This window comes from Chrysochloris asiatica, unplaced genomic scaffold (genome assembly GCF_000296735.1).
Source record: "Chrysochloris asiatica unplaced genomic scaffold, ChrAsi1.0 scaffold00058, whole genome shotgun sequence".
In the NCBI taxonomy this organism is placed as follows: Eukaryota; Metazoa; Chordata; class Mammalia; order Afrosoricida; family Chrysochloridae; genus Chrysochloris; species Chrysochloris asiatica.
The window spans coordinates 16,627,152-16,638,087 of record NW_006408576.1 but is presented as its reverse complement, the minus strand read 5'-3'; the positions used below and the strand labels follow the sequence as shown (position 1 = coordinate 16,638,087).

The 10,936-nt window shown below is 36.5% G+C and overlaps 1 protein-coding gene across 1 annotated transcript in view; it reads left to right on the top strand.

Annotated features, from left to right (window-relative positions):
- Nucleotides 1–1,168: 1,168 nt before the first annotated feature.
- Nucleotides 1,169–10,936, top strand: part of KIDINS220 (kinase D-interacting substrate, 220kDa) — a 151,173-nt gene continuing 141,405 nt past the window's right edge. The window contains exons 1-3 of the mRNA XM_006864003.1: nucleotides 1,169–1,288; nucleotides 3,555–3,653; nucleotides 5,437–5,535. Coding sequence (XP_006864065.1) covers nucleotides 1,181–1,288; nucleotides 3,555–3,653; nucleotides 5,437–5,535 — 306 coding nt within the window. The 5' untranslated portion in view covers nucleotides 1,169–1,180. The remainder of the gene's footprint in view (nucleotides 1,289–3,554; nucleotides 3,654–5,436; nucleotides 5,536–10,936) is intronic.

The window sequence follows — 10,936 nt, the reverse complement described above, 5'->3', positions numbered from 1 at the left end:
TGGATGTTTTTCTTTGCAGCTTCAGCATCTAGGAACTTGTGAAAGATATAAATTTAGAGGCCACAATTCAGACCTACTGAATCAGCATCTCCCAGTGTAGGGACCAGGAATCTGTTTTACAAATGTTCCATGTGATTTTCATTTATGTTTAAATTTAAGCAACTCTGATCCAACTTTTCAAACAGACACTGTGGTTGTATTGTGGAGAATAAACTGTATGGAAGGCAAAGGTGGAAACAGGGAAACCAGTTAGGCAGCTGTCACGGGAATCGAGGTGTGATCACACCTGGTTTACAGCAGGGTGGTTGTGATGGACGGGGTGGATAGTACTCAGATTTGGAATATATCTCATAGGTAGACCCCAAACTGTCTGCTGATAGATTGATTGCAGAGTTTAAGAGAAAGAGACAAGTCATGAATAATTCTAAAGTTTTTGATCTGGAAAGAATGGAGCTGGAGTTGCCATTTCCTGAGGTGGAGAAGGCAGCAGGAGAAACAGTGGGCCACTCTCTTTTATTTGGTGGGAGTGGACATGAAGAGGGCTTGGGGATGGACTAGAGTTCGGATTTGGGAGAGTTAGGATTAAGATGACCGAATCTTAAGAAGAGAGGGGTGGGCAGTTTAACAGCTGAGCTATGGGTCTTGTTTTCACCCTTGCTACAGGAGGAGTCCTAGTGTGACGCTGTAGGATAAACACTTGACTACTAACCACAAGGTTCAAACCCACCAGTGACTCCTTGGAAACCCTATACAAGGTCACTCTGAGTCAGAACTGACTTGATGGCACATAACAAAAACAATAGTGGTGGTGTAAGGAGCCCTGGTAGCTTAGTGAGCTATGCATTGCGTTGCTAACTGTAAAGTCAACAGTTCATCAAAGTTGCCAGCCGCTCTGCAGAGAAAGATGAGGCTTTCTGTTCCCATAAAGATTTACAGCCTAGGAAACTCTGCATGGACTGAACGATACAACGTAGCAGCAGCAGCAGTGGAGGTACACTTATACTAGTTTAAAGTGCAGAATGATAAAATACTTGGTAGTAACTTTTTTTTTTTTAAATCCTAATCCTAATTTAATGATTTGTGACTAGAAACGTAGTAGTGTTTTAGTTTTTTTTCCTAATCACGAATTATATGTATTTATTTAATCTTAACAGAGACTGAAATAAAGCTTTCTGTGAAAATGTCGGTTCTAATATCACAGAGTGTAATAAATTATGTGGAAGAAGAAAACATTCCTGCTCTGAAAGCTCTTCTTGAAAAATGCAAAGATGTTGATGAGACAAATGAGGTAAGACCAAGTTCTAAAAGTAACTTCCTTTCACAAATAATTGTTGACTACCTACTATGTGCTGATGATAAAGGTAAGAGATACATAGTTCTCATGCTCAGTATCATTGGACATTACTTATACATTTCACAATATAATCTTCTCATAATTAAAAATGTTTCAATTCCAGTACATTTTTAGTACATTTTAACTTTATGTAAATGCTTGGATAGTGAATTAAAATTTATAGTGGACTTTGTTTTACTCATGAAATAAGCAGTATTCAAGAAGTCTGATTAAACAGTTGACAGAGCGGAGTGAAGGTTGTAATCATTGATGCTCATAGTTATGACTCAGAATCATAAACATAATGTTTAAGGTAATTTGTTTAAGAAAGTAGCAATGTGTGCATTGCTTTTTAAAGTGATGGTTGTCATGGAAGTTATAATCAAATTTAATGCTTAGAGGATACACTTTTTCACCTGTTTACGTGTAATACTCTATGTTAAATTCCTCAGTCCCTAATGACCCTGATTAAATGACTTGTGACTATATAATTTAGTATCTATTGTTATATACACACACCTATAGTTAATGTAATTTGCCTTGATACTTTATTTAAACCAGTATTTGTATCCAACATTTTTCTTGTATTACTCTTATAATAGCATCTATCATACTTTGCCAATTATAATTTGCCTGTTTGTGTATCAGATATTTTAATTCTCTGAGACTTTGCTCACCACTGACTCAACAAGTATTGAGTTACTGTGTGGCCAACCACTGTCCCTCATACTAGAGATGCAGTATTAAACAAATCAACAAAGCAGATATACTTTCTACCCTCTTGGAGTTTAGAGCCTTTAGGGCAAATAGACAACAGTCAGTTAATTACACAAGTGAAAATGTAAATATAAACCATGATTGGTGTAGTAAAGGAAGCTTACTGGGAATCAGAAAGGGAGAGTGATTGATGCAAAAGCTGAAGGATGAGTGGTGGTTAAGAGAGGAGAAGCATTTGTCTGAGGCTCCTTAGGTGGGAAAGAGCATTCATGTACATTAATGGAGAGACAGTGACACCGAACAGAGCTAAGATGTAGACACCACTAAGGGTTTTTGTAGACCATGGCAAAGGTTTTGGTTTTGAACTGTTTAAACAGAGGAATAATATGGTCAAATTAGCATTTTTTAAAAGTCATGGATATTTCCCCTCACACTGAGATAACACACAAATGGGTGTTTAAATAAATACTGGTCTAGCTGCATTTCATTTTTGGTGTAAAATTTTTCTCCTATACTTAAGTATGTTGTTGCGCCTTTAGTCTCATCATGGTTTAACCCAGCGATTTCTGCTGTCCCACACACAGAAAATGAGAGTGTTGGTACTGCCCTCTGAGAGACACGCTAAACCTTGCAGCTTAAGGTGACCTGCCTCACTGCCTTCAGGGCTGAGGGAGCACTCTCTTTCATCCCTGCCACTCATTGTACACAGGCTGGGAAACTTCCCCTTGTAAGCTTTAAGATTACAAGGGACAGTTTAAAGATTTAGAAGGGGGCTTCAGAAAGGTCATGGAGAAATGGAATTGAAAGATAATGGAATTTTCCCACAAACTCTTTGAAGCCCTGTATGTGTAATATGTGTAGAACCTGTGTTGTTACTGTTGTTTTACTTTTCGTTCTCTAGTTCTGCCTTATAAACCCATTGCCAGTGAGTTGATTCTGACTCGTAGTGACCCTGTATATAGGGTTTCTGAAGCTATAAATCTTGATGAGAGCAGACAGTTTTATCTTTCTCCCATGGAGCTGCCTGGTTGGTTTGGATTGCTAACCTTGTAATTAGAAAGAAGTCCAATGTTTATCGTACAGCACCACCATAAAATCTTATTTATGTAACTAAATATTCTGTGCTATATTCTAAGCTGTATTGGTAATGAATTTGATAACTGTAGGTATCCTGAGAGTTTCAAATGTATTGCCATGAGTACTTCCCAGATCCTAGTGTTACGTATGCTTACTTATTTTGGGAATGAAAATTACAGTGCCACAGATCACTAATATCGTGGTAAGAAAAATTGTATGCCATTTTTCTCTTTGACTTAAACGAGTATGATAACTTAAGCTTTCAAAACTGTTTCTAAGTCGATGATTTAAGTAAATTCTAAATTAAAGTAAACAACTAGTGTATAACATTCCTTCATGAAAATGTGGATGTGGTATAGTTAACTATGGTGCTTCCGGAGAAGTTAAAGCATCTTGACAAGTTACCCATGCCTCTTGTATTCTGTAGTGTGGCCAGACTCCATTGATGATAGCTGCTGAACAAGGCAATGTGGAAATTGTGAAAGAATTAATTAAGAATGGAGCGAACTGCAATCTGGAGGATTTGGTATAAAATAATTTGTGTATTTGTCTTTCTTTTCCTTAACTTTGCTGTCTCTTTTTTTTTTAAATAAAAAGTGATTCATAAGTAAGAGATAAAAAATTATACTTGCACCTGTATCTCAACTTTGCCTAGTATGCTAAGTCAATGTTTTAAAAAGGTTAAGAATGTTTTGCTTTTATTGGAGGGTCTCAGCTCTTCATGTTTTGGCATTGGCTGAATAGGAAATACATATACATACAATTAAGTATCTGTCTAGAAAACACCCATGTGTCAGCCATATTTGTAAGTAACTCCTAAGGTAATTTGTTATAGATATCTGCCAAAATAATTTCTTTTAGAAGGATCAACACAAGATTGATCCCTATGAGGTGGAGGTTAAAGATAATCTCATATGTCCCACTTTTCCAAGATGCTATACAACTCTCTAGTCTCTGATACCAACCACCACGCCTCCCTTCAGTACCTTCCCTCATGTTCCGGGGTTCTGTAATTTGCTGCAACATCTCACAGAACTCACAAACTATCAGGCAAATGGCTCACACAATTGTGGAGGCTGGCAAAGTCTCAAATCTGTACTTCAGATTTCAGTCTGGAGGATTCTTTTTACCCATGTGGTTACAGGGGCTAAGGAAGGCAAACCGGCAGGTCAGACAATAGGCTGTTGATGCACAAGGCTGTAGATGCTGGTGAATCAGGGCAGGTGATCAACCACAATTTCCATGAACTGGAGATCAGATGGAGATGAGCCAGCTGCAGAATCCAAAGCAAGGGCAAACTTGGCCAAAGCATTTCTGTACATTGGATGCTGATCATGCTCCCCAGGAAACTAAGGGCGCTGACGTGTAAGAGCATCCATAGTGTCACCTTGCTGTTAAGTCTGTCGAGTTAGAGTCATAGCAATCCTGCATAGAGTGTCTGAGGAGCAGCTGGTGGGTATGAACCATTAACCTTGCTGTTAGCAGTCCAGTGCTTTTCATACCTGAATCCTGCTTTATTACCAACTCACTCCAAAACCACAGGCTTAGAGGCCAGAATTGACAGAATATCACAGAATGGAGGAGTGTAGCTGGAAGGGCCATATTTAGTTAAGTGCACTGCCACGTATGACGATGTCCAGAAAGATGTGGTCCCTTCTGCTATCTCTTTTGAGTGCTTCAATTACACTCCTAAGGACTATATTTCCTTAAATGTGGTACATCCCCTCTCACTTCTCAGGAAATTTTTTTTTTTTTGTAGTCACACAATTCAATCTGTTATTTTGAAAAACTGAATGATCATTTAAATTAAATTATACTCATGAATAAAAGGATAGGATATCTCTGTTCTTTATTTTTAAAAATATAGGAGAGCCCCTCTTTCCCTTATCACGTATTTTCTAAACTCATTGTGTGGGATCACTGTAGTTTAAACCTTGTGACTGTGCTCTGAAATCTAATTATAGGCTCTTTAATTTTGACTTACAGTAATGCTTGCTTGCCACAAGGATTAGTTTTAAGGTTTTGATAGCATCTTTTCTCCTTTTAGAAAAGCACAGAATGTGATTAGACAGCCCTTGAAAAGACTGAACAAGCAGTTGTGAAACCATTCTGTGCTATTAGTAGTAACACACATCCACAGATAAAGTCTTAGGAGAACTTGAACTTTAGTATTAGAGTAGTTTACTGTGGGTCCCATCATGTCAACTTGGTATGATCACTTGGTATGTAACTTCACATCTGCTGTGTTTTTTACTTTGAAATTCTAGTTTTACCTTTGACATGCTAATATTTTTGTACATATGGTCTAGGATAACTGGACAGCACTTATATCAGCATCAAAAGAAGGGCATGTGCATATTGTGGAAGAACTTCTTAAATGTGGAGTTAACTTGGAGCACCGAGATATGGTCTGTATATTCCTTATAATGTCTTATTATTTAGCTGAAATTGTACTAGCAGTAATAGATGTATGTGAAATTGTGTATTTTGATGTGTGTGGTGATAGACAATGATGTTAGGAATTGTGACTGCTTTGACGAGGTTCTCAACAGTGCCTTAAAACCCAGGGGATATAATGCATCTCTTTTTGGTCATCATTTTAAATATGCTCTTTTAAATATATATCAAATGTTTTCACTCTTTTGGAAGAAATTGATTCCGTTAGACAGTAGTTTATAAGGGACATAGTTTCATTTTAAAAACTAGCTGTTTAAAGTTATAATTTTCAGGGTCATATTTATAATTAATAAATTTTTAAATGGAATTTTGTTCAGACATGTTATCTATACACACTACAAGTTTAACAAGACATGAGTCTTAATTATCACTTAGCTCTTAAATGAACTTGGTATTTGTTTAAAGCCTACATAGATGGAACCCATATTTTCTGATGAGTTTACTTTGTAAAATGTTCAACCTTTATGAAAGTCCATTTTAACAATGGAAAAATTCTATCTTGATGTATAAAAAATATATTATTTATTGATGGCCTGTTTTATAAAGTACAAATTGACTGTTTTTAAAACTGCAGAATTCCACCATCGTGTGTTTTAATGGTGGTATGCTGTGGAGTCAATTCTATCTCAGTGATCCAGTATACGGCTTCCGAGGTTGTAAATATTTATGGGAGCAGAAAGCCTCATCTTTCTCCTGTGGAGTAGCTGGTAGGTTTGAACTGTTGACCTCGTGGTTAGTAGCCCAACTCGTAACCCACCATGCTACCAAAGCTCCTTTTTACTTTAATACTATAATGTACTTTACACAATAGTTTTACTCTCATAATGTTATAGACTCCTTATATAGCACTGTAGTATCAGCACTAGACTTTGAACCACAATGTCATTAGTTTAAACCCACCAGCTGCTCTTTTTAAACCGTATAGAAGTTTACTGAGTTGGTAACGACTGTACAGCACTTACAACAACAAGAACAACGTTATATTTATTCTCGAAACTTAAAAGAGTAGGGGCTTTACACATTTTTTTTTTTCTTAAATGTTTTATTGTGAATTATGTGATAGTTTACATGAGAGAATATTAGTTTTACATTCATTCTATCATATATTGTCTCATTGCCATGGTTACAATCCCCTCCATGCATCATCAACCAACCAAAGGGTATACCCTGCAATCCCTCCCCCTACCCCCCAGGTCTTCAGCACACAGTCGCTCTCCCTCTCTGGATCTAAAGTCTCCAGCTGTTCATCGCTCCACATCATCATCTCTGGCTCCATTTCAGGCATCACTGCTTCTCTGGATAGGGTCCCGCTCTCTGCTCTTCTCCCTTGATGGTCCCAGGGACCTCCACTCCTAGACTGAAAAGTTAATCACTCCCCTCCTTGCTATAAAACGTCTACCTTTACATTTCCGACCTTCACAATCAGTCCCGATAACAATTATTCACTATTGTATCACCAGAGACCCATCTGCATTTCATTGCATCAGCCCTACCTAGACAGATTGAATACTACTCACTGGAGATTCTACCTTCCTCCAGGCCTTCTGGATGTAGGTTCTCTCTTGAAAGCTTGTAAGCCAGTCACTTCTTGCCTTTGTAGCCTCCTGCCCCCCATTTTGGGTAGCCAATGTCCAAGTTGCCCATCCCTGTCTATTCTGGCTTTACACATTTTTATAAGATACAGACTGAATCTTTATTTCTTAAAAGAAAATGAAGTATATTACAATACATGTTTATATATACTACATAAAAATTAGCAATGATTTTAAGTAGATTGGAAAGAGAAGAGCATATAATGATGTTGGTAACTCATAACAAAGCTGGGAGTAAAATGTGACATTCTTACTTCATTGGTTGTTGTTGTTAAGTACTGTGGAGTCGGTTCTGACTCATAGTGACCCTGCACAGGGTTTCCGAGGCTGTGAATCTTTACGAGGGCAGAACGTCTCACCTTTCTCCCGCAGAGCCGCTGGTAGTTTCGAATTACCAACCTTGAGGGTTGGTAGATGAAGTAAAAAGGAAATGCAGGGAGTTACCTAGTTTTCAATATTTGGTGAATGGGACCTTGCCAGTTTATCAGATGAGTTAATAATATTAAGGAACTATACTATGCTTGGTCTCCTGGTGTGGCACTGTAGGATAAGCAGTTCAAACCCACCATCCACTCCTTGTAAGCCCTATACAGGGTCTCTATGAGTTGGAATTTACTCAGTGGCAATATTCTATATTTGGTTTATAACCTCAATATCATTTAATGAATCCTCAGAACAGTCCTATAGGCTGAGGGTAAACTTTGTTCTCAGAGTATAGTTCAGGAAAGCCATACTGAAAGATGCTTTATCTGTGCCCAATATCACATAGCTATTAGGCTGCATTTTAATCTCAGGTCTGCCTTATTCCAGAGATGTTCCCCTATACCATTTTTCCACACGTATATGTAAAGGAGTTAGGAAGCATGAAATACACATTATGAATATGGAATAACTTGTGGTTATTGTTGTTAGTGCTATAGAGTTGTTTCCTACTCATGGTGACCCTGGGTCTCCGAGGTTGTACGTCTTTGCAGGAGCAGAAAGCCTCATCTTTAAGAGTTATAAAAAAAAGTGATTCCTTAATCTTTATGACTTTCCATATTTAAATTTCCCCAAAGTAATATCCTCTATGTGTTAACCAAATGCCAAACTCATATAAGAGCTAAGTGATAATTAAGAATCAGTCTTATTAAACTTATAATGTGTATAGATAGTATGGCTGAACAAAATTATCTTTAAAAATTAAATTTATAAATATAACCCTGAAACTTATAAATTTAAATGCAAAATAGTTTTTTAAACTAAACCCTTTCAACATTTTGAGGGTATTTGCTTTTAGCTTTAAAACACCCGAAGTGAAAAAATGGTCTCCTTTATAAAGGGCACCCGAACTAAAAGGGTTGGATGGGTAGTAGTAGCCACCAACCTGTGAAGGAAGTCTGAGTCCCTGTTGCTATTGTTATTAAGTGTTGTGTAGTCAGTTCTGACTCATAGCAACCCTTTATAGGGTTTCCAAGGAGCAGCTAGTGGGTTAGAACCACTGACTCATGTGGTTAGTAGCTCAATGTTTATCCAGCAGTACCACACCAGAACTCTAGAACCTATATAATGAGAAATGAGTGACCACTGGGGGTCCTCTGGTGTTTAGGAAAGAGGACTAGTTCTTCTTGGGAGGAACTTCATGGGCACCAAACTGAAGAAGCAGTTCATGAACTATAAGTAAGGCTTTAAAGAATAATTGATTCCAATCTTTCCATTTTGTGAATTTGGATGGAGTCTTCTCAAGGTTAAGTTTTTTATCTTACAGATTCTTACATAAGAGACACAATACAAAATAAATTGTTCATGATATTAAATAATACTTCTGTGCATGTATTTTACAGATTTAAAATAGTGATGGTTGTAAAACTTCACCTAACTAAAAACTCTTATAAATGCCCAATACTATAATTTGTCCTAAATAAATCTTATCTTGTCTTTTTTTGTTTTGTTAATGTTTTATTGTGAATTATGTGATAGTTTACATGGAAGAACATTAGTTTTACATTCCTTCTATTGTATATCGTTTCATTGCCATCGTTACATTCCCCTCCATGCATCATCAACCAACCAAATTACCTTGTCTTTTATTTTTTAAGAGTATTAGTTAGGTGCTTTGTAGAATGTTCTTCAACTTGGATTTCCTTTATGTTTCACATGATTAGATTCCGATTGTTCATTATTGGGAAGGTTATCCCAGAGGCGAGGTTCCCCTTTTAGTGTATCCTGTGAGGGGATGCATAATGTCAGTATGTATTTACTGCTGTTCTTGCCTTGATGTCTTAGTTAAGGTGGTATGTATATAACAGAATTCTTCACTGTAAATTTTACTATTTTTTTAATAATTACTGTTTATTTTGAAAAAGATACCATGAGACTCTAGTAATATCCAGTTTCTGCTTACATTTCGACTCATTCATTTTGGCATTTATCCTTGAATCTTGCCTACTGCTATGGTGTTATAATGGTAATTTTCTGTTTCTCTTTTTCCTTCTACTTTTTTTGAGTCTTCTAAGGAGAATCCACCCCTCTCCTTATTTGTAACTTCAGTATTGCTGAAACAGATTTACTTCATAATACAATGTTTATTTATGCTTCTTTTTGTTTTTGTCATTACAGTATACAGTGAAAGTAACTACATTCTAAAATTACTCAGGCCAATTCCAAATAATTGTGTAGTTATTCATTATTAATATACTTAGAGTCAATTGCTACAATCTGTATGGTATCTTTCTTTTCCATAGCCTGGTTGAATTTTTAAAAAATTGCCTACAGTTGATTTGACAGTGTGTTGTATAGTTCGATGGGTTTTGACAGATGAATAGTTTTATATCTCCCATGACAATTCTATATACATCAGTTCCATCACTTTAACAATTCTGTCATGTAGTTTCTTTGTAATCAAACCCTCTAGTCAGTTTCCAACCTCTGGTCACCACTGATTTGTTTTCTCTATATATAGTTTTGCCTTTTTCAGACTAGGTCAAGGTTTGTTTTTTGTTTTTAAATCCCTGTTTTAGACATGATGAAACAGGATTAGAAAGATAAAGGATTGTACATTCTCAGAACCAAATAAGAATTTGTCCAAGTACTAATTAAAAACCAGAACAAAACATTTATTCCTTAGTATGATTAGACTATATTGGTCTCTTTTATTAGATTGCATTATCAAGAGAAAATTGATTCAGTGACTTAGAAAACAGAGAATATCACACTGTTATTGCATATTTGATCATCTTTTCCACCTATGGAAGTGATGATCTATTTGTCATTGACTTAGTATCTTCCCTTTTTTAGTAAGAGATACTATAATGATCTGGGATTTAAAAGGATAACCTCTGTTTAAATTCAGAGACTCCATCTCTGGATAATGTCTAGACTCATACTAGGAAGGAAAATTAAGAAGCATAGACATTTTTCTGGAGAAAAAAATTTATACCACCAAAACTCTGGAATTTAGAAGAGTTCATTACGAATATTTCCTATTTTGACGTCTGCATAAACTTAGTCTACACAAAGTTTAGATTATAAACATTCATGGTATTAAGAGATTTTATTTACTTCATATGGTGGTTGGTGGTTATATGCCATGGAGTCAGTTCCAACTCATAGCGACCGTGTACAGGGTTTCCGAGGCTGTAAATCTTTACAGGAGCAGAAAGCCTCATCTTTCTCCCATGAAATAGCTGGTAGTTTCAAACTGCTAACCTTGCGGTTTGCAACCTGATTCATAACTACTACGCTACCAGATATACTATTGTATATTTCTCTGGAGAGTTTG